This window comes from Microtus pennsylvanicus, chromosome 1 (assembly GCF_037038515.1).
Source record: "Microtus pennsylvanicus isolate mMicPen1 chromosome 1, mMicPen1.hap1, whole genome shotgun sequence".
NCBI lineage: Eukaryota > Metazoa > Chordata > Mammalia > Rodentia > Cricetidae > Microtus > Microtus pennsylvanicus.
The window spans coordinates 73,749,831-73,776,291 of NC_134579.1; the positions used below are offsets into that span (position 1 = coordinate 73,749,831).

Below are 26,461 nucleotides of genomic sequence, written 5' to 3' on the forward strand. Positions count from 1 at the left end.
GCCAAAGGCTAGTGAAGAAAATGAAGGTCATGGGTTTTGCACATCAGAATTGTCAAGTTTTCTTCCCCTCATCAGGAACAGTCTCAAATATCATAGGTGCTCGGGAATTTGTGGTTACGAGAATGAAACAGTTTCAGTTTCTTCTTAGTACTAGTGGATGATACACTGTGCTGTTAATCTTATGTCAACAAGCTAGAGTCATTTGGGAAGAGGGAGCCGCAACTGAGAAGATGCCTCCACCATACTGTACTATGAGCAAGCCTGTGGTCCATTCTCTTGATTAATGCCCAGCTCACAGTGGGCAATGCCATGCCCGGGCTGGTTAGTCCTGGGTGCTATAAGAAAGCAGGCTGAGAAAATCATGAGGAGCAAAGCTGTAAGCAGCACTCCTATGGCCTCTGCATTAGTTTTTCCTTCCAGATTCCTTCCTTGAGTTCCTGTCATGACTTCCCTAGATGATGGACCACAAGCTTTGTGGTAGTTTGAATGAGAATGGCTCCATAGGTTCATAAATTTGAATGTTTGGCCCCCATCAGAAAGTATGTCCTTATAAGAAGAGGTGTGTGGTGGTTTGAAGAAAATGGCCTTGTTGGAGAAAGTGTGTCACTGGGGTGGGCTTTGAGGTCTCATGTGCTCAAGCCAGGCCCAGGGGCTCTGTCTTCCTGCTGCCTGTGGATCCAGATACAGAATTCTCAGCTCCTTCTCCAGCACCATGTCTGCTTGCGTGCTACCATGCTTCCCGCCTTGAAGGTAATGGACTAAACCTCTCAACTGTAAAGTCCACCCCAATGAAATATTTTCTGTGTAAGAGTTGCCATAGTTATGGTGTCTCCTTACAGCAAGAAAACTCTAAGACAGAGTGTATCACTGGGATAGACTTTGAGGTTTTAAATTCCACATAGGCCAGTCTCTGTCTGTCTCTGTCTCTCTCTCTCTGCCTCCTGTCTAGATCAGGGTGTGAGTTCTCAGGTGCTGCCCCAGCACCATGTTCCCTGTCATCATGGTCATGGACTCACTCTCTGAACCGCTAAGCAAGCCCCCAGGTAAATGCTTTCTTTTGTAAGTTGCTTTGATCATGGTGTCTCTTCACAGCAAAGGAATAGTAACGAAGACAAGCTTTAAGTGGAAATAAACCTGTTTCTCTCCAACCTTCTTTTGGTCAGAGTTATAGCACAGCAACAGAAACCTTAACTAAGATAGAAATTGTTACCAGAAATGGGCTATTGCTGTGACACACTGACCATATTGTTTTTGGGGAAGATTATGGAAGAACTTTGGAACTTTGGGGTAGGAAGGCCATTGAGTGCTCAGAGCTCAGTGGGTTGTTGTGTGGGAGTTTGGAAGATAACGTTGAGAGCAATGCAGGCGAGGGAGGCCTGACCTGTGAAGCTTTAGAGAGATGTTCGAGAATCCTTTAGAGACTCCATTGAAGCCATAGTACACTTTGAGTTTTAAGAGTCTGTGGTTCTCGTCAGCAGTAGCCAAAAATATTTGCTGACTAAAGAGACCAGAGGCATTAAAATGAAACTTTTGCTTTGCTGGAATAATCAGTTCTGATCAGCTGGAGCTGAGAAATTTGTGGTGATTAGAAGAGCACAGCATCACTGGGGTGAAATCTGGGAGTATTTCCTCAAAGCGGTATACAGAAGCCGTGGTTCAGGGCCAAGGCTGCACCTTTCGCTGGAAGCTAAACTTGGTAATGTGTAGCGTCATCTGGGTGATACTGGTTTTGAAGACATGAAGGGTTCATGGAGAATAGCTGATGCTTGGCACTTTGTGGTCCTGAAGAGTTTAGGAGAGGTAATTGGTAAAGGTACAGCCTCAGTTGAGTAGAAGGCCCAGGAATGAAAGCGTCATGGAGAGAAGTTGAGGCTTGGTACCATGAGACAGTCAGAGTCCCAGAGGACAGTCCAGAGAGGTGAAGGTACAGCCCAGTTACATCAGGAGACCACAGTCTGGAGATGCCAGTGCTATGGGATGACCACCAAGGTGTGGAGCAGCTGTGGAGTGGCGCTCAGAAGATCCTGAGTCCCAGAAATCTGACCCTGAATCTTATGCTGTTGGATTTTGGTGTGATTGTCCGGTGCCTAGTTCTTCCCTCTTGGACTAAGAAAACTTGTACCTAACTTAGTTTTGATTTTACAGGAGCTCAGTTATGAGACCTTGGATATATTAGAGAGACTGAACTTTTGGAGTGTTTGAATTTGTAAAGATTGTGGGACCTTTAAAGTTTGGAATATGTTTTACATTGTGATAGTGACTTCTTAGGGACAGCAAGAAAAGAGCAGTTATGGTTTGAGAGATGGGATGTGAAATTGACAGGGGGTCAGTTGTGCTGGCTAGTTTTATGTAGACTTGACATAAACTAGTCGTTTGGGAAGAGGGAACCTCAACTGAGTAAGTTTCCTTGTGGGCAGGCCTTGGGGCATTTTCTTGATTAATGTTGATATGGGAGGGCACCTATCACTGTGGGTAGCACCATCTCTGGCCTAGTGGTCCTGGATACTATAAGAAAGCAGGCTGAACAAGCTGTGGGGGGCAAGCCAGTAATCAGCACTCCTCCTCGGCCTTTGTTTCAGTTCCTTTCCTGACTCCCCTGGATGATGGTCTACAAGTTGTAAGCTGAAATACACCCTTTTCTCCTTAGTTTGTGTAGGAGGAGGAGTGGCGGGCTGCGTCCACCCGGCTAGCTTATACCCGAAATGATCACACAGAAATTGTATTAATTAAATCACTGCCTGGCCCATTATATCTAGCCTCATCTTGGCCAACTCTCGCATTCAGATCTAACCCATTTCCACCAATCTGTGTATCACCACGAGGTTGTGGCTTACCGGGAAAGATTCTAACCAGCGTCAGTCTCAGGCAGGAGCTTCATGGTATCTTTCTCTGTCTGCCTTCTTCCTCCCAGCATTCAATTTTCTTTTCCATGTCTACCTAAGCTCTTCCCTATCAAAAGGCCAAGGCAGTTTCTTTATTCAACCAGTGAAAGCAACACATAGACAGAAGAACCTCCTACACCAAGTTTGCTTTTGGGCAGTGTTTTATTATGCAACAGACACCCTGACCATGACACATTCTGAATTCTCTCTTTCTGATGCTGTGCTGTCAGGAGATGTTTATAAAACTTACTGACTCTAGAATTGCATTTCCCAGCAAAGGCAAAAAACTAGAATAGCAAAAACTATTCTGAAAAAGTTAGAGCTATTACACCACCCAGCCTGTGTGTGTGTACATGCTTATATGTGTTTGCATTTTTGGGTGCTGTGTACATGTGTGTGCATGTACGTGTGGAGGCCCAAGATCAAACTTCGCTGTCTTCCCTAGTTTTTCACTTTATGTCTTGAGAAGGTCTCTCACTGGTACCTAGGGCTTGCTGATTTGCTGGTTCACTGTCCAGCAAGCTTCCAGGGATCAACCTGTCTTTGCCTCCCCAGCCTGAGAACACAAACACATGCATCCGCATCCCTGAATGGTTATGTAGATGCTGGGTATCAGACTCCTGCTTGCATGGCAAGCATTTTAATAACTGAGCTATAGCCTCCACTGCTGTGGCATAATCCTCTTGTACACTGTAAAGATTTGTCACTCAAATTGATTTAATAAAATGCTGATTGGCTGTAGCCAGGCAGGAAGTATAGGTGGGGCAACCAAACTAAGGATGATGGGATGGGGAAGGGTGGAGTCAGGAGTCACCAGCCAGATGCAGAGGGAACAGGAGATGAATGTGCCATGCTAATAAAGGTACTGCCATGTGGCAGAGTGTAAATAAGACATATGGGTTAACTTAAAATGTAAGAGCTAGTTAGTAATAAGAGTAAGCATTTATAAGTAATATTAAACCTCTGAGTCGATTATTTGGGAAGTGGCCACCCCATATTTGGGAACAGGTGGGCAGGAGAGAAACATTTGACAGCACTCACTCTCAAAAATACCCGTTTAACAGTTTCCAAATGGAAACGTGACTCAGTTATACAGTAAAGGACAAATGTCAAGAGAAAAATGTAATAATTCTCTAATATCTTCTGAGATATGAATGTGAAGAATTAAAATCACATACTCATAAATTGAAAAATACTTGAGAATAAAGATGTAAAGTCTCTAGCAGTAATAGGTGAGTTGCAATTGATTGCTATAAAAGAATAAAAGAGACAACTTTTAAAAACTCCAGATAGGTGAAATGTGACTTTGTCATAAAACAAATCAGTTTTTCTTATTAGTAGGTATATATTAAAAGAAAAAAAAAGCTCAGTTGGCCAGGTGGTGATGGTGGCACACACCTTTAATCCCAGCTCTCGGGAGGCAGAGGCAGGTGAATCTCTGTGAGTTTGAGACCAGCCTGGTCTACTAGAGCTAGTTCCAGGACAGGTTCCAAAGCTACAGAGAAACCCTGTCTCAAAAAAAAATAACAAAAACAAAAACAAAACAAAAAAAAAAAACCTCAGTTGGTAGCTCAAGTGTCAGAAGCTTTGGGCTCAGTCTCCAGCACCTCTTAAATCAGGCACGGTGGTTCCTTAGCACTAGGGAAGTGGAGGCAGGAGGATCAGAAGTTCAAGTCATCCTCAGCTACATAGCGGGTTCAAGGCCATCTTGGGATACACAAGACCCTGTTTCAAAAGGAAAGGAAAAAATACACAAAACAGCAGAAGGAAAGAATACTGTTATTATAACCCAAATCTTACCAGTAAACACTTCATAGAATTTTTTTTTCATAAAAGGGATACTTACATAAATGTCTCTTGGTTCAAAGTCTAAATATATTTTCTCTGGTCCTTTGCAGAAAATCCACCCCTACCTTAGAACAATTTTTATAGCAATCACAGGTTCCATCTGTGCTCTTTTTAGCTGTGGCCCATCAAAATCGATGTATTGCAAATTCGTGTCGTTTATATGTAACTTCTGAGTGTATGGGGGTTTTCTTGTAGTCTTTGTTCAAAACTCTGAAATACAATGTGATAAAGACTAATAGGAGAGGAGGTGCCTAGTCTCACTGCACCTTGATACGCCATGGCTGAGGATATACACGGGAGGCTGCCCTTTCCTGAAGAGAAAGGGGGAGGAGTGGATGTGGAAAGGGTTGTGGGAGGGGCTGGGAGGAGAGGAGGGAGGGAGGGGAAACTGACTGGGCTTGCAAAAGGTAATTAATCAATCAATTAAAGTGGACTGCACACACTGTATGATGCCAGTCTTTAATAATGTTTAGGTTTGCTTTATGGCAACATTCAGTCCATGTGACAGGTATTCACTATGACTGTGAAGTGCTGTTCTCGTGTCCCTTGTCCCCTGCAGCTGTGGGTGCTTGTGACTTCGTACACCTCCCGTGCAGAGCCCAGGCATGCGCCCGCGCCCTCATCTGTCATCCCTCTTTCCCTTGTCCACTGTTCGTGAAGACTTCATGTCAGAGTGAACTGTTGACTCGTTTGCTATTTTGTGCTATTGTTTTCTTGAAATCCAGTCTAACTTGCCACTGACAAGAGGAAGTGAACGTATTTCCAGAACTGTGTGATTTCCCAGTGCTGGCCATTTAACTGTCTAGGTAGATAATTAGTCTATGAATTAAGGCTGTTAGACTTGATCAGCTGAGGCGTCCAGGTTACTCCTATGCACAGACCATTTTTAATTCTGATATTCGAGTGGCCCCTGTATGTTTTGGAAAAGAGATGGCCTTACACAATTAGAGACTGCTTTGTGTTATCTTACCATAATCACTGGAAACACTTGTGACTGTGTCACTGCTCAAGAGAGAAAAAGGAAACCAGAAAAGCGTAACCTGCCCGGTGGAGTAAATGAGAACATGTGTCGGCTGGTGTTGGTTTGCTGGCTTAGCTGCTGTGCATGAATCTACCGATAATTTAATTATTGTCTGCTGCCCCACAGCCCCTCAGTCAGTGCTCTGCCAGCCACTCAGGCCCAGCTCTGCCACCGCAGGGATATGTAGGTTTCAATTAAATCTCTATTGTTCTATTTTCATTAAGATTCAGAGTCAGAGGATGGGGTGAAAACCCACTAACTCAGAGAGGCTGAGTAATGAGCTGGCCTTGCTTTTTGGTTGGAGATGCAAGAGACACACCTCCTCCCTTGTCCTAGAGCCAAGAGAGCTCGCACTCTAGTCCCTGCCTTTTCCTGCCTGCGCATCTTCTCCATCCAAACTGCTGGCTTCTCTATGGCAGTTCAGTTGGCTGGTCACTGTTCTACCCCCTCCCCCTATTCAAGGTGTACCTTTCTGGGCAGTCTCCGGAGTGTCAGAATGTGATCAGAATGAGAGAAGGAGACAGAACATGCTCCCTCTCAGTCTAATTGGGACTGACTTTGAAGTTTTGTAGTAGAAAATTTGCAATACAGTTTGCTGTTATTGGTACAAGGATTGACAACCAGTGTATGTTGGGAAACAGAAGATCAAAGATTTGATTTTTAAAAATCATTTATTGGGCTGGAGAGATGGCTCAGTGGTTAAGAGCACTGCTTGTTCTTCCAGAGGTCCTGAGTTCAATTCCCAGCACCTACATGGTGGCTCCCAGCCATCTGTAGTGAGATCTGGTGCCCTCTTCTGGCCTGCAGGCATACATGCAGCCAGAATACTGAGAATACTATATATATAATAAGTAAATCTTTTTTTTTTTTTTTGGTTTTTTTTTTTTGAGACAGGGTTTCTCTGTGGCTTTGGAGCCTGTCCTGGAACTAACTCTGTAGACCAGGCTGATCTCGAACTCACAGAGATCCACCTGCCTCTGCCTCCCGAGTGCTGGGATTAAAGGCGTGCGCCACCATCGCCCGGCAATAAGTAAATCTTAAAAAAATAAATAAAAATCATTTATTTTGTGTGTGGTAGGGAATTATTCAGGGCCTTTGTGTTCCAGCCCCCTCCCTCACCATGCTAGGGTTCAAACTCAGGGTCTCATGCATTCTAGGGAAGCATTCTACCATGAACTATGTCCCTAGCCACGATGCAAGGTATGAGCGGTAAAAATATAAAACCTTGAATGTATAAAACCAAGAATGAACCAAATGTAGCATGGATGTAAGCTAATGTGTCAGCATTCGCCTGTCCTCGTAACAGTTGTGCCGTCTAATGGAAGTTATTAATATAGGAGGAAGAGATGGAAGGAATGGGAGATAATATGCAAACTCTACTTTCTACTCAGTTCTGCAAACCCAAAGACTCAAAAACAGTGTGTGTGCGTGTGTATGTGTGTGTGTATGTGTGTGCACATGTGTGTGCGTGTGTATGTGTATGTGTGTGCACATGTGTGTGCGTGTGTATGTGTGGTGTGTGTCTCTGTGTCTGTGTGTGTATGTGTGTGTGTATATGCGTCTCTGTGTGTGCATGTGTGTGTGTCTGACTGTCTCTGTGTGTGCATGTATGTGTGTGTCTGTGTGTATATGCGTCTGTGTGTGTGTGCATGTGTGTGTGTGTGTCTGTCTCTGTGTATGTGTTCTTTCAAATGCTCTTCAATCAGTTCTTAGCATGCAGAGTCAATGTCTAACCCATGTTGTGGGGTTTTGCATTGCTGATGAGTCTTTTGCTACTGGTGTATTTTGAGTTGTAGTCAGGTGGATCTGCCTCTCTTCTGTATTTACTCATTTTCCTCCCCATCACAGTTGGAATGCCAAGATGCCCTAGAAACAGCAGCCCGAGTTGAGGGCCTTCCCCTGGATGTCTCCGTGCATTCTCACCTCCGAATTCTGGACGAGGAGCATACCAAGGGAAAGTACCACCATGGCTTGAGTGCCCTGAAGCCCTTCCGGACCACTTCCAAGTAAGTCTGTGTTAGCTAGTGATTCATGCACAAAGCACTCTAAGTGCATTTGAAGTCTTGGGCTAGCGTGAAGGCAGCTGGGGAGCCCTAATATTTGTCAGGAGCTATTTACCAAAAACTACCGTTCACAAGCACTCAGCCTCTCAGTACGAGCTGACACCTCGTGGTCGGATTTTTCTCTCCGTAGGCACGAGCACCCAGTTGACAATGCTGGACTTTTCTCCTTCATGACGTTTTCATGGCTCTCGCCTCTGGCCTGTGTGGTGTACAAGAAGGGGGAGCTGTTAATGGAGGACGTGTGGCCTTTGTCCAAGTATGAGTCTTCTGATGTGAACTGCAGAAGGTAGGCGCCTCTGGTCCACCTAGGCCTGAGCTAGGTGGGTGGGCCAGCAGCGTGGAGTCTGAAGTGCCAAGGGTGGATAGCCTGTGGACTCTTTCCCTTTCCGTATCTCTGTTTCCCTCTAATTGTGTTTTAACCAAGGGCTTTCTCTCTTAGCCCTGCTTCTCTTCCTGAGCCGGCAGGGAGATTTTGTTGCTGCCTTGTGACAGTACATTTTTGGTGGTTGTCTCATTAAAACTTAGTTCGTAGCATTGTGTTCTATCACAGGATCCTTCAGAAAGGGTTGGGAGCCCTTGAGAAAGGAAGTTCTTATCCGCACACTTTATTGAAGGGTGGTGGGAACGGCTCCTGCTCTCCTTGTTTTCTATACCGCAAACACTCCCCTTTGGGAGTGAATATTCACAGGCCAGGAGGGACTTTTTCTCTACGAGATGGAGGCTGTGTGTATAACTGTAAAGGAGAGATTTGTGTATGCAGCGTCCAAGCCTGTGACGGCAGGAGGGGTCAAGGGTGTGTCCTTTCCTGGGGAGATGTGTAACATAGGACCTGTGCCCTTGTTAAGACTGGAGAGACTGTGGCAAGAAGAGCTGAATGAAGTGGGGCCCGCCGCCGCCTCCCTGCGAAGGGTTGTGTGGATCTTTTGCCGCACCAGGCTCATCCTGTCCATCATGTGCCTGATGATCACGCAGTTGGCTGGCTTCAGTGGACCAGTAAGTTCTAACTATCCTTTCTGAACATCTCAGGGGCCCAGCCATGGCCAGCGCTAACCCTGTTCTGTTGCAGAGGTTGTGATCGCCTTTGGGCTATAAGCAGCCTCAGAGGTCCTTCTAGGGCTACTGAAGAGGGTCAGTGGATCTGGGCGTGAATGGTGGCTTGTCAGTTAGAAGGATGAGGACACAGGGCTGCAGGAGAAGAAAGCACTGGCTTGTTTTCCTGGGGCTGGGTGAATCTGAGCTGGTCCTGGGCCTGCATAGGACCTGCCTGTTGGCTGTGTGCAGATATGATGCAGCAGCCTCAGTCAGGATGGAGATGTCGCGGCAGGGCTGTGAGTGAGGGAGTAAGCCGAGTGTTGTGTGGCACGGGCTAGCAAGTTTGGTGACATACCAGGTGCCTAGGGGTACAGTTACTATGTTCAATGACTCTAAGAAATGATCCCTGAAGAAGCTGGAGGCTCTCAGGGTTTGTAAGAGTCGGTTCTAGTTTTGCATAGCGTTAACTGTGGCAGGCACTGGGTGGCAGTGTGGTTTCCCAGCCTATGTGGAGGCAGTGCAGTAGCTAAGGGGGCTTTGGAGAGGAGTTTTCAGGGCACTGTTCTCTCATCTGCTGTGCTGCCTGACACTTGAGACTGTGATTGAATTCATTCTCTGCATATTTGCCTTGAGGCATCGGAGCAGTAGTACTGTTTAGATGTGCGTTTCCGTGTGTGGTAAGCTGGAGGTTCATGGTGGGGTAAGTATGTGTCTAAGATGCATGGTGACTAGGTAAAACTAATTTATACCTTTCAAGTGTCCTGTTCTTTTTTTTCCTTCTTCTTTTTAATGTGTGATCTTTTAAAAAATAAAAGTTTTGGTATTAGGTTTTTTAATTGACCAACTAACACTTGTATATAAGTTTTAAATAAAAGGGACCATGTAACTGAAATGTTGTTATTAGCTAAGATGGCAAATGTTTCCTAGAGCCAGCTTCCCCCAAGAAGAGCTTCTGTCATTGTTTCACTACAGGGCTGGTGGCTGCTCTGACTGTCACAGAGGTTTTTTCATCTAGGTAGAAGAGTGTGCAGCGTTTGTCCATACAATCACAATGGGCTTTCTTAATTCCCCTTTTCTTAAAAAACAAGCAAATAAACAAAAAACGAAAACAAAAAGCCAGGGATTTTAGGGATTAAATCTTTACTCCAGAAAACGAAATTTGGTGTCGTGGAGGTCACTCCCTCAGGCGTCTGTTAAGTTCTTAATCTTTCACTTCCGATGCAGCAGGCAGGGTGCGGACCTGGACAACTGTTCTAGGTGGCCACAGAAAGCCCAGGGCCTCTCCAGGACAGGAGCACACGACACCTCACTCTGCCCTTTGGGAAGAAAGGTCAATGGCCTGAGAAAGCTGCAGGCTTGTCCATTGTCTCTCTATGAAAATGATGTGGAAGTGTAAACAATATAACTCTGCTTTGGAACCCTAATCTTGATAAGTTTTTTTGACTGGAAATTAGAGAATCAGGCTGGTTTTGACAAAAAAGAAAAATGAAATCAGCATTAGTGGTCTGCAAACCTCCTGTAGGTGGACCTGGGTCCTTTTGAGGAACATCCTATATTAGATTTTTGCACATTTTCTGTTTGAGCATGATTTCCAGATTGGCTTGTTCTGTTCGTACCAAAATCTTACCCTAAATTATAGGCTCCAAACATGGAACATCCTTTTAGGTCTCATTGAGCCTTGGTAGTCATACACAGAACAAATGAAACACAACTAAGTTGTATTTGTGTGTGTTTAAACGTGGTCATTTGATGCTGACCTCAAAAATAGCCCAAGGTTTTTAAAGCGCTAGCAACCAGCCCTCTAAGTAGGGTGTCAGGGCCATGATAATGTTAGCACGCTACCAGACTTTGTAAGAGCCAGATCACTCCATTTACAGAGATGTTTTGGGGCCTTCTTAGACGAAGATAGTTGTAGAAGGCCGGGCCTCACCTAGGGTTTGTGTCCAGAGAGTTAGCACCTGTCATAGTCCTCCAAGAGCAGCCTGCCCTCTGCAGTGCTAACTGCTCCAGGCTTTATGGGGGAAAGCACAGTGAGAAGCCCTGGGAGAGGTAAGTTCCCACCCTCCAGCCTCTCTCCGGCCACAGCTCGCTTGATGCTGTCAGGACTGGACGTGGGGGGAGCGTCTCTGTAGTGGGACCAGTGACAGAAGCTGTTCTTTAGAATTTTCAGGATGGCTGTATTCTGCGGTCAGAATGAGAGAGTCAAGCTGGGCAGAATCTCTCCAAGAGCTCAGGTAAGGTAACGTTTGCTCCCTGGGAATGCTTCCCACAGCAAGACAGCTGTGCTGGCAGTTGCCAGTCCCTCCAATTGCTTTAGATTTGAATGATAAACTTAGGGCTTTTTATTTATTTTTTATAAAAAAACAAAACAAAACTGAGTTTGTTTGGATTTTTCATGAAAACCTGCTTTTATTTCTCCCATACAAGCACATTTGAAATGTCATTGCTTTTTAAAACCCTGTGTTGGACATTTCTTTACCTCTTTCTCTCCCCCTTTGAAAATTTTGCATAGTATAAATGTGCCTTTGTCTCTCACCTTCCCTTCTCCTCCCTGTTGGGGCGGGCTAACTGCTTATCCTGTGCTGAAAGGGGCACCTTAAAGGTCTAGGAGGGGCCGAGTCCTTCCAGACCACCTGCTGGCCTTCCTTGGAGACCTCCTCATTGCTGCTGTGTGTGGGAGAGTGCTTCACCACAGGCCACCCTGCTGAGTTGCTTCACCAGAGGAAGAGGGGCTTTGGCCTTGGGACCCAGTTCCACATTTTGGATGCATACTGGAAAAAAAGCCAATCTTGCTAGTAAATCTGTGCAGTGAGGACCAAAGAGCGAGTCTCAAAGTTCTGAGGGAGAGTAGAATTGGATTACAGGAGTTCTTAGAGTCTGAAATCCCCCGTTTGATCAGGTTGCTTATTTACTGGGGCTTGACATGACCCTAACTGTGGGGATCTAGTAGATAGTTACTTTCAGGAAAACTGACAGGAAGAATTACCCAAAATCTGGGTTCTGGAATTCAGTGTTAGGTACTTGAGGATGATTGGTTGATACAGCTGGCTTCTGCCCTATGTCAGTTAGTAGCTTACAGACCCAGCCAGCACTCCTTGCTGTAGGAACCAGAGTAGATGGGTACATGGGTTTAATTTCTTTTCTCCTTTAAGGTGGGCATTGGTTTGGATTTTGTTATAGTTTGGTTTGGTTTTTGCCAACATCAGTTTTGGCTAGCAGGACTTGAAAAGACTCCGAAGGATGTCAGTACCCCTGCCCCAGCCGCCCAAGAATTCTGTGCTCTGGAGCAGAGTGTCGCCTCGCAGCTTAGCATGCCAACAGCACCTGCAGTTTTATGCAGGGTATCTCGTTAGGGGATTTTTAGTTTCTTTCTTTTTTTTCCTTAATCTTCTTTCTTTAGCAGCAAGGTCTTTATTGCTAGAGAATCTCCTTGACGGCAGCATCAGGATTCCCATCTGATGAACGCTGCCAGCCTGATATGCTGCGTCAGACTCTGGAAGCAGACATGGCTCTGTTGTGTATTTCTACTGTGTACAGTTACAACTTGGAGGCCAGACGGCCCGTGTGATGGCTATCCCTGTATGACTCTGTATGTTCCCACTGTATGTTCCCAATGCCCCTGCTATTGTACAGTGTTTGTGAGATGCTCTTTAAAGATGGTATCTTTATACATATATCTATATCATTTTCAATAAAAGTGCATTGCTTCCCACATGCTGGTATTTAATGCTGTTGCTGAATGTGCCTGTGTGAGTGTGTGCCCCGGCGTTGCAGGACCTGTAGAGCTGGAGGTGCACTCGTGGTTCTTGGGGGCTGGCTGTCTTCCCTCCCTGCAGGTGGTGTTAGACATATGCTACCTGAGGTAACATGTTTTTGTTTTTGAGAGGGCGTGGGCGTGGGGAGGGCTGGAGGGAGGGTCTCTGGAGTTTGCTAGTCTGCTCTGTTTGCTCTCTTCTGTCCTATTAAACTGCCCGTGTTTGTTTTCAGGGATGTTTTGCACTTCTCACTCTTCCCCGTACAACTGTAGGTACACTGTTCCTTCTTATCAAATAAGCACGTGTCAAGAGGAAGGTCTTGATTTCATTTAAAGAAATGTAGCCCTGTGTGAAGATTCTGGAGTAAGGTCATTATATACCTTTGGATGACCATGTGTCTAGAATTAATTTCAGCTCATGGACAGGTTTATGTTACATTAGAAAGAGTAGTGGTCATGGTGGCGCCCTTCAGGAGTAAAGCAAATGATCCCTGTGTCCTGCACCTGCGGGCAGGTTGCCGGTAATATTTGGTCCAACATCACAGTTTTTTCTTTGCTTACACGCTGATCACTGTGCCGTGGAGCAGCCTGCTCTTTCTAACCTAACATAACACTGTGGCATTGTGTGCGGTTACCATGGGGGACGTTGACAGTGGTGTATGTTTCTCCCTGTAGGCCTTCATGGTGAAACACCTCTTGGAGTACACCCAGGCAACAGAGTCTAACCTGCAGTACAGCTTGCTGTTAGTCCTAGGCCTCTTTCTGACAGAAGTTGTACGCTCCTGGTCACTTGCGCTGACTTGGGCATTGAACTATCGAACTGGCGTCCGGTTGCGGGGGGCTATCCTGACTATGGCATTCAAGAAGATCCTGAAGTTGAAGAACATTAAAGAAAAGTCTCTGGGTGAGGTGAGTTCAGAACCAGTGTGTGCCTTGTTCCCATAGCGAGCTCTCAGCTTGAGTTCCTCTTTTCCTTGACCTTTCTCCTGAATACAATGACCCGTGTCCTACAGGGTCCCTCACTGTTTGTCCTGTCTTACAGCTCATCAATATCTGCTCCAATGATGGGCAGAGGATGTTTGAGGCGGCCGCTGTGGGCAGCTTGCTGGCCGGAGGACCTGTTGTTGCCATCTTGGGCATGATTTATAATGTAATCATTCTGGGACCAACAGGCTTCCTGGGATCAGCTGTTTTTATCCTCTTTTATCCGGCCATGGTGAGTGAGCCTCTCTCAGCCGCATCTTGGTCGCTTCTTCACAGGGGACAAAGTGCTTGTGCCGAGCACATCCTTTGGGACTTTTCATGGGAAAAGTCCAGTGCTGGGCAGTGCTGCGTTCATATGGGCAGGATTTGGGCTGGAGGGGAAATAGCTGTCATTTACATAAAAGGCAGGCGCTGTGTGAAAGCAGTGTGTGTCTAGGTGGAGCAGAAGGCTCCAGTTGAACCTAGCATCCTCCTAGCACAGGAGCCGTCAAATTGAGTTGCCCCGTGTGTAGCTGATGCTGACGTGACTGTCCTGATTCCACCATGGTGGCACTCACTGTCTGTGAGGTCAGATGGTTAACTGCCTTCATTGCCCTCCAAGGAGATGAGAATGAAATATTTTGTAACCCAGGAAGTCCCTTTAATTAAAAAGCAGCACCACTCTGAAATCTGGTTTGCCCCGGCGCAGGATTATATGCCCTCTCGACTTAGACTGCTGGGGCAGGCGCAGTAGTGCTGCAGTCCGAGCAGGTGCTTGTTTGACCAGGTGCTGTTTTCCTTCCAGATGTTCGTGTCGCGGCTTACTGCGTATTTCAGGAGAAAGTGTGTAGCTGCCACAGATGACCGTGTCCAGAAGATGAATGAAGTTCTCACCTACATTAAATTTATTAAGATGTATGCCTGGGTCAAGGCGTTTTCTCAGAGTGTCCAAAGTGAGTTTACAGATCCCCTGTGTGTACAGTCGAGGAGTTTGGATTCCGTGGGCTGCTCATTCATGTGCTTTGCTTCCTGTGCACATTAGAAACGAGACCGCTGATGTCTAGTGTCTTCCTATAGAATCTTTTATGTGTAAAGAGCACTTAGGGGTTTGAACCTGGGAAACTGAGTTTTGCCCAAGCCAGCTAGAATGCTAAATACCAATCGAGCTGTAATAATCCAGCTCTTACCCAGTACTTGATTTCTGGCCCGACTGAAGCTATTGCAGAAAGCACTGTCAGGGCGATTGCCAAGAGCCCTGCTCTTAAGCCTCTTGGTGCATAGGTGCCAGAGGTGTGTGATCTTGAGGGATGACCTGGGCTTCAAGACACCTGGACTCTGTGCCTCCCTCTGTTACTTACTAGGGACTCGTTTTGTTAGCTTTTAAAATGATTGATACAGTTACAGGGTTCTCAGTGCCGGCTCCATCCCCACGTTCACGTTCAGTACAGGCACAGCATGTGAAGTATGTACCTAGTACTAGCCTGTGCTAGCATGGCACTGGCATTCACATAGGTCTGAACATGAGAGGGACAGAGTGGCATTTAAGAAGAAGAAGTTTAAAGATACCTCAGACTAGTGTGTGTGTATGTGTGTGTGTGTAATTAATATATATATATATACTGTAATTAATATATAACTATATAACATAAATATATAAACTTTAATTTTAGTAAAAAAGGACTGTTAATGAACATGTATGACATATGAAATGACATAGTAACTGACTATTAATGCTGTAAACAGTTTGTTGCATTTTAAGTAGAATAAAAATTATTCTGTTGATTCTAAGGCAGCTGGTTTGGTTACATTGATTAAACCTTCAGGACCTTATCTGGATTCTGATTTTATAAGGCTGTTAAGCATCCCAAAGCAAATAATAAATAGTAAGAAGGTAAGCAAAACTGCCAGGTGTCAATGCAAGTAAAGGGTTTGTTCATTGAAACCCAGCAGACTGATGCCAACCAGAAGGCAGTGGACCAGTGTGCTGATGACTTGATCCATTTCCACCTCAGTTGTAATGATAGCATTGATAGTCCTAGGGTTTGGTCTTTACCATGCTTGCCTCACACACGTGACCCTAGGTCCAACCTGAAGAACTGATAGAAAAGAATTGATATTTTTCCATCATAGGTATTGAAGAGTCACTTAAAAACCTGTGTGTGTCCTAACATCATGGCTCTTGAGGGGCTGCAGAAGGAAAATTTCCATTGCAGAACAACCTATGCTCCATAGCAAGCCTTGTCTTTAAAAAAAAAATGTAGTTGAAACCTGATTCTTCTTTGGTGGTGGAGAACAATATCCCAAAGTGTGTTTTGACCTGCTTTGAAGATGGATTGCTTTTCCATAGAAATCCGAGAGGAGGAGCGTCGGATACTGGAAAAAGCAGGGTACTTTCAGAGCATCACCGTTGGAGTGGCCCCCATTGTGGTGGTGATTGCCAGCGTGGTGACATTCTCTGTTCACATGAGCCTGGGCTTCCACCTGACAGCCGCGCAGGTGAGGAGACACTGCGTACGATCCTCTTGTTATTGCATCGGGACTGCTACCAAGAATTAGGTGGCTTTTTCATTCATGTCTTTAAGTTGAAAAGTGGAAGAATAAGGAGCTACCCCTTATATAGAAATCGTGTGGCTAATTTTCAGTCAGCCTGTGTTTGGGTTCAGCTTTGGGACTACAGAAGAGCCTGTATTTCATGTTTATTAAGAATTTTCAGTGAAAGTCTCATTCAAAATAAAATAAAAACCCTACCTTTAAAATACAAATGTGAGCTGGAGAAATGGATTAGAGGTTAAGAGCATGTACTGCTCTTGCAGGGGTCTGGAGTTCAGTTCCCAGCACCCACAAGGGGCTGCTTACAACCATCTGAGACTCCAGTTCCAGGAGATCTGACACCTCTTCGTTCTGAGGACACCCTTTTCATGTGCACATAGTTCACATATGTATACACATCGATTAAAAATAAAACTTTAAAATATGTAATTGAGGCTGACTAGATAGCTCAGTGGGTGTAGGCACCTGCCACCAAGTCTAGTGACCGAGTCCAGTCACTTGAACCCACATGGGGAGGAGAGAAGCAGCTTTTGTACGTTGTTCTCTGACCTTCACGCATGCACTGTGATACCTGTGAACCTCCCTACACACAAAACATGTTATTTTAGTGTAACCATTTGATAGTTCCAGCCTTGCTGCCTCCCGAAAGGAGACTGGTGCCGCCTTGTCTAGTGTATAACCTCACGAGGCTCGCTCTCACCTCTTTTTGTGTTTTAAGGCCTTCACAGTGGTGACTGTCTTCAATTCCATGACTTTTGCTTTAAAAGTCACACCATTCTCTGTGAAGTCCCTCTCTGAAGCATCTGTTGCTGTTGACAGATTTAAGGTAAGTGGTTGCTGTCCCTCTCCTGTATCAGGAGCTATCCTCAGCACAGCTCACTGCGTCCTGTATTCCAAGAGTCCATGTAGGCCAGCTGCATTTGACCTTGGTTTGCCCTAGGAGCTGGTAGAGACAACCAAATTAAGGGACAAGAGTAATGCCTTTTAAAATGAATGTATTTTTATCTCTCCTGATTGGCCTGGTTCTAGGCGGTGCTCCCTTTCCAGAGGGAACTCTTCTGCCAGGCCCAACATGGACATATATTGTCATTTATTCAGCCTTTAAGTGGCTTACCATAGACCAGCACAGCCAGGTGGCTGTTGGATTCCCCCACCCCCTTCTTCGTTCCTGCTGCCACTTGGATTGGTCGCTATGCTGAGTCCTTTTGATATTTCTTTTTCCTACCCAGTGATTGCCACTACATGAGGCAGGGAACACAGTGACATGGAAATAGTCTTAAAGCTAGCTCATGTTGAGAAGTACAGTTAAGTAAGTATCAGCTCTCTTCCTTGCGTGGTTAGTTACCAGACCTTTTGTGTTCTGTGTACCTTCCAAATAATGCAACTGCGTAACACAAGATGGAGCTGCTGGGAGGGCGGAGGGAAGTAGGCATTGATTTGAAAATGGTTAACATTTACTACTAAACAAGGAGAAGCACCGTGTGAGCTAGAATTCACTGACAGGGCCTCACTCCCCATGATCTATCGCCCTTGGCCAGCGAGGTGAATTTAGGAGCAGCTCTGATGATGTGGAGAGTGAAGCTCCAGGGCCTGAGGCTGGAGGAAGCACCAGGGTGTCCCTATAAAGGGTGGAAGGTTGATGTCACTACCTTAATAGGCTGGGGAAGGACCGGGGTGTCCCTGTAGAGGGTGGAAGGATGATGTCACTACCTTAAGAGGCTGGGGAAGGACCGGGGTGTCCCTGTAGAGCGTGGAGAGATTATCTCCATTGTTGCCTTCTACAGTTAACCAGGTGACTTGCATGAGAAAACCGTTCCTCCAGAGTGTACCCCTGTCTTGTATTCCTCTCCCCTTCCGGGCTGCTCAAACAGGAGCTGGAGTCACATGAGGTCGATTTAATGTCAGTCAGAGCTTTGATTCTCTGAAGCCACAGTATCCAGTCATGGAAGAAAGCGAATATTCTGACCAAAGGTCCCCGTTGCTTCTGTATCCTTGGTAGTGGATGGGTTTTTTCAAGTTTTGGATAAAAAAAATAAAGACAAAAAGTATTTTCGTGACCCCCTAGTTTTTGAAGTTTCTCCTCTTAAGTGAGAGCATGTATTGTCAGGTGGCAGAGGCATATTTATACTGGAAAAGGAGTTTTTGTGTGGCTGGAATCCTAGTGTAACAGTGTGTTGTGTGGTATCTGGCAGCTCCGTGAACACTCCCGCTCCTCCACACTGACCTGAGTTTTCTGATGAGCCAAAGTGCGCGGCTTTTCTCCCTTGGTTTGTAGAGGGCCTTGTTTTGGGACAGGCTGGCTGCTCGCTCACAGTTCAGCTGCTGAGGCTACCGGTGGACCCCCCACTGAGGGACTCGGAAGTGGTGACAGTGGTCAGCACCCTCGTGGAAAGTGGCACTGGCAGTGTCTGAGACAGCTGTCCTGGCGGGTGTACCTCACAGCTGAGTGTCTGACTCGGTGTGTCAGTGCTGTGGGAAGCAGGTGGAAGGATTGGGAAAGCTGTGCACACTAACAGGCACCAGTGTTTCTCCTAACCGTTAGTGAGGCGTGTCTTCATCCTTCTAATGACATGTTAGGGAAGGAAATGGAGGACGTTTTATCCACATGTGCTTTTGTTCTTTGAAGGTGTCAGGACAGTTGATGTCATCCTCAGCCCAGTGTTTAGAAGGCTCTGGATATGCGAATTCCATAGCTGTTCACAGATGGGGTGTCCCCTAGGCTCTAGCCGCAGTGAAGGTTCTCTGGGCAATGTGGGAATTTGGCAGTTGGGATGGTTAGGACACATGGAGGTTTACAGGGCGAGAGACTGCGGTCCCAGCTGTGGCGGCAGGAGGGTCAGGGACTAGGGTCATCCTCAGGTGCTTAGGGAGCTTGAGGCCAGCTGGAGCTACACGAGACCCTCCCTTTTTTCTTTTAAGATTTATTTATTTTTAATTATTTCTTTTATTTTTGAAATTATAATTACATAATTTCCCCATCCCTTCCCTTCCTCCAAACCCTCACATATATCTTTTGTTGCTCTCTTTCAAATTTATGGCCTGTTCTTTTCATTGTTGTCATATATGTCATATACATATATGTCTGTCTGTATGTGTATGCATATATGTGTCTATGTATATATGTGATGTATATATATTCCTAAATATATAAATGCAACCTGGTCCGTCTGTATAATGTTACTTATGTGTGTGTTCAGAGCTGGCCATTTGGTATTGGATAACCAGTTAGTGTGCTCTTCCCTGAGAAGGACTATGTCTCGACTCTTTAGAATTCCCTAGTTACCTATAGTTCTTGTGTAGGGGTGAGGCCTTGTGGGCTCCCCACCCCCATCTGTGTTAGCATGTCTGTTGCTGTCCTTGTTCAGTTCAGCGAGACCCTTGCTTAACCCTTCTCCTTGAAAGCAGATTCTGGGATCCAGGAGAAAGGGAAAATGACATACTCCATTACATACATAGTGCCTGCGAACTTTAAGTTGGGGTACTTAGTGAGTAAGCAGGGTCCTCATCCTGCAAGCCATCTCTTCTCGAAAGATTTTAAAATGTTCTAAGTTAAATTAAAAAAAAAATTCTGAAAGTCCCTCTGTGATGGAGCACTGTAAAAATTCCTTGTTTAAGAAGGGCCCGAGTATAACCAGAATCAGAATCTCAGCTCTAACTTCGGCCATGCTTGCTTGTCTGATGTTCCATTTCCTCCCTCTGAAATAATAGGAGCGGCGAGAAGAGCCTTACACTCCTCCCATGAAGCGGTTCTCAGGGAGGTACCTTCTCTTCCATGCAGGCCCTCAGCTTAGGTTTTTTTCTAAGCCTAACAATTAGGCTGGTGCCCGTCTCAGTTCAGCCTCTCTCAATAGGTGCCAGGCCATGGATGAGGGCAGTAGGCAGGCATTCGCTCTACAGAAGTGGTCTGGAAGGACAATGGCGTGGTGACGGTCTGTGTACAGGGTCAGCCTACCCCTGAGGTTTCCCAGCCATCACTTAGGAACCTACGAGTGATCGTATGAGGGACTCCAAATCCCCGTCAGTTATTAAGCGTCCTTCGGTCCACATTAGGCCAGCAGAAAAAGCAGGGATACCTTCGTGTGTAACTTTGCCTAGGGGGTTAGGTCAGTGGACGAGGCCCTGAGACCCCGTGTCAGTCCTGAGGTGAGGCTACACTAATGAGCTACCTTTTGCTCTTCAGCTTCCTTCCACTGTATAGCCTGATGTGTTTTGCTACGTGAGTGTACGCCATAAGCTTGTCTCCCTGGTCTTGATCCAGTGACTCACCTTTGCACCTCTCTCACAACTCCTATCAGAGTTTGTTTCTAATGGAAGAGGTTCACATGATAACCAACAAACCGGCCAGTCCTCACATCAAGATAGAGATGAAAAATGCCACCTTGGCATGGGACTCCTCCCACTCCAGTATTCAGAACTCGCCCAAGCTGACCCCCAAAATGAAAAAAGACAAGAGGGCTACCAGGGGCAAGAAAGAAAAGTCGAGGCAGCTGCAACACACTGAGCACCAGGCGGTGCTGGCAGAGCAGAAAGGACACCTCCTTCTGGATAGTGATGAGCGGCCCAGTCCGGAAGAGGAAGAAGGCAAGCAAATCCACACAGGGAGCCCGCGCCTGCAGAGGACGCTGTACAGCATCGACCTGGAAGTTGAAGAGGTGAGAGCCATCTGCTTGTACCTCCCCACTGTCTCCTGCGTCATCCCACTCTGCAGGACCCTCCCTGCTTGTACCCCACTCCCACTGTCTCCTGCATCCCCCCCTCTGCAGGACCCTCCCTCTAAGCAGAGTACTCTGGCTGTGAGTGGTTTTGCATCAAGAGTAGATAATGAGCAACAGGATTAATAACTGATGAGCTCCTGAGATGCTCATTTTACTAATGCGGAGATGAAGCCCTAACGTGGCTCTTGAAGCCCCTGCTCTGTGTGATCTTCTGGCTGCTCTATGTAAGCTGTTCTTACCATAGCCACTGCTGTAACTGTGTGGGATCCTCATTACCACCAGGTTGTACATCACATGGAAAGGGTATTCTTAGTGCTGCCTTGTTTCTTTTTATAATTTTACATGTCCACCTGTAGGTGCCATTGGAGGCCAGAAGACGGTGAAGGTTCCCTGTAGCTGGGGTTACAAGTGGTTGTGAGCCAACTGATGTAGGTGCTGGGGACTGGACTCAGGTCCTCAGGAAAGCTTCATGTGCTCCTAACCACTGAGCCACATCTCTAGCTCCCTCAGTGTTGCTCTTAACAACGATATTGTGATTGTTTTTAAATGTAAGTGAAAGATGATTTGGGTATCTAATACAGCTTGCTCAGCTAATACAGCCCTGGACTCTCAAAGCATGGCTGGAACAGAGATTTCAGGTTGAGGTCTTAATTAAGAGTCAGACTATGACTGCATCTAGAGGCCTCAGATGGAGCTTTTTCTTTCTTTGTTTGTTTGTTTTTTGTTTTTCAAGACAGGGTTTCTCTGTGTAGCTTTGGAACCTGTCCTGGAACTCACTCTGTAGACCAGGCTGGACTCGAACTCTCTGAGATCCACCTGCCTCTGCCTCTTGAGTGCTGGGGGTTAAAGGCATGCGCCACCACCGCCTGGTGCCAACTTTACATCAAATACTGTTGGAGGGTTGAGAGTCCAGCAGCAAAACCTACGCAGTCACAGCTCCCTCTCTGGCATTTCCATTCTAGTGGACAGACACAAAGAAGCAAGTGGAACATTCTGTGTCAGGCTGTGATGAGGACTGGGATAGCGACTGTTGTGCTCGCGTTTCCAACTGGTTTTCTAAGGAGAGGCTCTGTCTGAAGAGTGTTTTAGCCAGGCCAGGTGATACACGTCAGTAGTCCCAGCTCAGGTGGAATCACTATGAGTTTGAGGCCAGCCTGATACATGGTGACACCCTGTCTAAAAAGGTGATGGGGTGGGCATAACAGGAGCATAGAGGCTGCCATCAGGAGTGTGCTGGATGCACAAGGAGTGTGGAAGATGACAGCAGGCCATGAAGATAAAGAGCAGTGGGGCTGAGTCTCCCATGACACTCGGGCGTCACCCGCGGAGGAAGAAGGGTGGTGGTGGATTTGCAGAGGTAGCTGTGACTTACACATGACCTGCTGGGTTCAGAAGAATGTGCAAAGAGACAAGGAAGGAAACGGGGAGAGCCCTAAGGGCTGCTCCTGTAGTGTAGGAGACGGGGAGAGCCCTAAGGGCTGCTCCTGTAGTGTAGGAGACGGGGAGAGCCCTAAGGGCTGCTCCTGTAGTGTAGGAGACGGGGAGAGCCCTAAGGGCTGCTCCTGTAGTGTAGGAGACGGGGAGAGCCCTAAGGGCTGCTCCTGTAATGTAAGAGACGGGGAGAGCCCTAAGGGCTGCTCCTCTAGTGTAAGAGACGGGGAGAGCCCTAAGGGCTGCTCCTCTAGTGTAAGAGACGGGGAGAGCCCTAAGGGCTGCTCCTGTAGTGTAGGAGACGGGGAGAGCTCTAAGGGCTGCTCCTGTAGTGTAGGAGATGGGGAGAGCTCTAAGGGCTGCTCCTGTAGTGTAGGAGACGGGGAGAGCTCTAAGGGCTGCTCCTGTAGTGTAGGAGACGGGGAGAGCTCTAAGGGCTGCTCCTGTAGTGTAGGAGATGGGGAGAGCTCTAAGGGCTGCTCCTCTAGTGCAGGAGAAAGGCAAGAGTCTGTAGGCAAAGGTTATGGAGACGGAGGTGGTAAGAAACGCTCATCTCCTATGCTGGAAGGAGGCTCTGAAGCAGGGTATTGCAGCATCGGGGAGACTAGTGGTGCCTTGGGCAGACACAAGGAGACAGCAGAAAGCTTTCTGCTCTTAGCAAGACAGTCCTTGATGGTCACCTGAAACTATCAGTGCAGTTCATCACTTACAGCTCATTGTCGGTTTTCATTTCACTCCTAGCAGCAAGCGTCTTATTTGATAACTGTTCCTGATTGTCGGGGCAGTTCCACAGTGTCACTGGTCAGCTCTTTTAGGTAATGACTTCTCATCTTCAACTGGAATTTACTCTTCCTTTTTGTAACGGAATACTTGATTCAGTGACTAACCTTCCTCCGGTGCTCAGAGCCCAGTGAGGGAGACAGAGACACAGGTGCTCTGGAGCATTGGGACACACAATTAGCAGATGTGGGTAGAGTTGGAATTCTAGTCACCTACTGCCCTGCCCTGCCTCCCACTCTTGGGGCCTTGATCACCATCACATAGGACTGTCAAGCAAGTAGTTCTCTTAAAAAGTCAGCTGTTGAGCATGCAATGGTGGAGCACACCTTTAATCCCAGCACTACGGAGGCAGAAGCAGGTGGATCTTCGTGAATTTGAGGCCAGCCTGGTCTACATAGTGAATTCCAGGACAGCCAGGGCTAGAGAGGTACCTCAATAGTTAAGAGCACTGGCTGCTCTTCCAGAGAACCTGGTTCAATGCCCAGCAAAGCCAGGTGGCTCACAACTGAGTGTAATTCCAGTTCCAGGGAATCTGACATCCTCTCCTGGTCTCTGCACACAAGGGGTATATAGACATACATGAAGGCAAAATGCACATACATATAAGATAAAAAGAAAAAGACATTTAAAAGTCAATGGTCTTTGAAAACTTACAGCATTACTGATTGGGGACTTACCGTCTTACTTTCTTAGACAGTTGGCTCTCTATACCTATTGGTTGCAAACCTATATATCCAAACCAACCGGTTAGAAATATTTGTGAAGCAGCTGTATATAGTGAGCACAACAACTCTTTTTCTTGTCATTATTCCTTAAGCAATTTATAGCAACTGTTTCCATTGTATTATATATGTTATACGTAACCTAGGGGTGATTTAAAGTTGCTAGGAGGGTGTGTGCAAGCCATATGCACATAGACACACATGGTATATAGACACACGTGGCATATAGACACACACGTGGTATACAGACACACAGACCTTGGGCATCTGCAGGCTGGGGTCTTGATATTGGTTGTCTGAGGACACTGAAGATGTCTACTTAGAAACTCACAGACTTTGTGTTCTACTTTTCTGGGGTATTGATAGTGTAGATACTCCTCATGTTTTGAAAAATATTTCACAGAAAAGCTTGATGTATAAAAATACTATATTTTGAGCCAGGTGTGGTGGTGTATGCCTTTAGCTCCAGCGCTTAGGAGGCAGAGGCAGGCAGATCTTTGTGAGTTTGAGGCCAGCCGTCTACAGAGCGAGTTCTAGGGCAGCCAGTACTACATAGAGAGACCCTCCCTTTAAAAAACAAAACAATAATCAAAATAGTAAAACAATGAATAAAAATTATATTTTAATGGGATATAATACATATAGTTCTTACTGAAAATAAATTCTGGAGAAAGATTACAATGAAACAATTTTAAAGTGTCCTGCCTTGGGAAAACAAAAATAAAAATAAAAAAACCCAAAACTTTGGCTACTTAAAGTAGGCCCGAGGCTGGCTTTCTCCAAGGGCCTGTGGTATACCATGATGTAGATAGTAGTTAACCTTCCCTGGAATGATGTATATAGCGATTAACCTTCCCTGGAATGATGTATATAGCGATTAACCTTCCCTGGAAGTTCGTAGGAAGAGTGGCTGTAGTTTGATGTCCTCCTCCTCTCTGTGTGCTTTGTCCAGGGCAAGCTGGTTGGAATCTGCGGCAGTGTGGGAAGTGGAAAAACCTCTCTCATTTCAGCCATCTTAGGCCAGGTAAGATTTTTGTTATTTCCTTGGTCTTTCCTGCTTCTTTCTCAGGCTCTGCTCAGCAGATGTCTCAGGAAAAACAAACTCAACTACTGAAGAGTCAGTAGAGGTGGGGACAGTGGGACAGTGGGACAGTGGTCTATGCTGTGCCTCTTAATCGATCAGCTTTTATCAGCAAGGGGTACAGTACAATAAATACCACATGAGTGGCAAATAGATGCGGCACCTGCGTCATTTGTTCCCAGTGCCTTTTCTTATCCAGGAAGTAGCTACTGGATGCCGTGGGTGTGGGAGGGGTAGAAGTAGCAGGGAAGAGAGATGACCACACACTGCCCGCCGCAGCAGAGTGATTAAGGGAGCCACCACAGTTGGATTCAGAAGCACAGTCACTTGACCCTCAGCCACGGTAGTTATTCCTTCAGGGAGTTCATTTCCAGAGAGAGGCTCAGTCATCTAGATACTCAAGTACATCAGGAGACAGCGAGTGAAGAGTGTAGGGGGCCTCTCAGATGCTTTCTGTACTGTGAGGGAGGGAGGAAGGGTGAGCGCAGATTCTCCGAGTGCATGGAACCCAGTTATCAGAGAAAAGCAGGTACCTGCATGCCTTTAAACAAGGATTAACCCGCTTACTTAGACGCAGATGAGGATAGGCGTGCGGTTTTTGCTACCTCCTGATAGATGGGGCCTTCTGAAACTCACTTGTGTTAGGACAGTGAGACCTCTATATTGGGGACAGTTTCCTTGTCTTTTTTGGTACCAGCCATCATGGTGTGCTGTGGTCCTCCTCGAGCACAGGACTGTGTTCTGCTTTATTATTTATACACTCCCATCCTGTTGGTGTTCGTAAAAAGCAAAAGCCTGTTTGGTGTTTTCTCATAATCAGCCGGATTTGAGGACCTATGAGGACCTGTGATGACACTGGGGCTCATGGGAGCAGGACAGGTCATTTTCAAAGTGCTACTTAATGCTACAAATGCTTACAAGATGCTGCATTTTCTTGGGGGTGATTGGGCAGTGGTTAAGCTTAAACCAAGTAGGTTTTGGCTTTTGTGGAACAAACCCTGGCAGCCTGTCTGACATGGAGGAAGATAGTGCTGGTCATTCCCTCTCCCTACCCTTTCTTTAGAGTGTAGCTCTTAGCTGACAGTGTTGCTACGAGCAGCCAGGAGAGGTAGACTTGTGAACACGTTTGTGCATAGCAGATTGCTTGTCAGTCTGTAGACAGGTAAGCCTGCATACACACGCTGCATGCGATGCTGTTCACCCGGACAGGCTTATTTGTCAAGCACTCCATGCACTGATTAATGAGGCTTTGCTTCACAGCGTTAGCATCCTCAGCTCAGAACAGAAGTCTGCTGTTGGTGTCAAAGGAACCATGGCAAAACTGCTGGATCAGTTCAAATCAGGCTCTGATGGAAAACACATCAAAGCCATGGCTCGTCGTGTAGCCTCTGCATGTTGGAAGGAAGATTGCTAATCCTTATTTAAATGCTGTTCACGTCGATTGCTAGCTAACCTGGAATTCTCTTTCCTCTCTGGTCCTCGCTTCACAGAAGGAGCTGGTCTAGTCAACATCTTGAATGAGTCAGGTAGATAAGTTGGCCACCTTCCCCTGGTGGCTCTGGCTGTAAATTTTTATGGCACCCTCCACAGGGAACTTCAAAAAAGGCCTTCTTGCTTGT

General features: G+C 46.3%; 1 protein-coding gene across 6 annotated transcripts in view; it reads left to right on the forward strand.

The window, feature by feature from the left end:
• Positions 1-26,461, forward strand: part of Abcc5 (ATP binding cassette subfamily C member 5) — a 90,834-nt gene that overhangs the window by 17,629 nt on the left and 46,744 nt on the right. For 3 of the 6 annotated variants that reach the window (XM_075968841.1, XM_075968860.1, XM_075968852.1), the window contains 10 exons: positions 7,600-7,757; positions 7,945-8,100; positions 8,660-8,807; positions 13,276-13,509; positions 13,643-13,816; positions 14,369-14,516; positions 15,911-16,059; positions 16,832-16,939; positions 20,409-20,765; positions 24,714-24,785. In XM_075968841.1, coding sequence (XP_075824956.1) covers positions 7,600-7,757; positions 7,945-8,100; positions 8,660-8,807; positions 13,276-13,509; positions 13,643-13,816; positions 14,369-14,516; positions 15,911-16,059; positions 16,832-16,939; positions 20,409-20,765; positions 24,714-24,785 — 1,704 coding nt within the window. Of the gene's footprint in view, positions 1-7,599; positions 7,758-7,944; positions 8,101-8,659; positions 8,808-11,007; positions 12,559-13,275; positions 13,510-13,642; positions 13,817-14,368; positions 14,517-15,910; positions 16,060-16,831; positions 16,940-20,408; positions 20,766-24,713; positions 24,786-26,461 lie in introns of those variants that run through there. The other 3 variants (XM_075968881.1, XM_075968892.1, XM_075968870.1) reach the window with 3 other exon arrangements.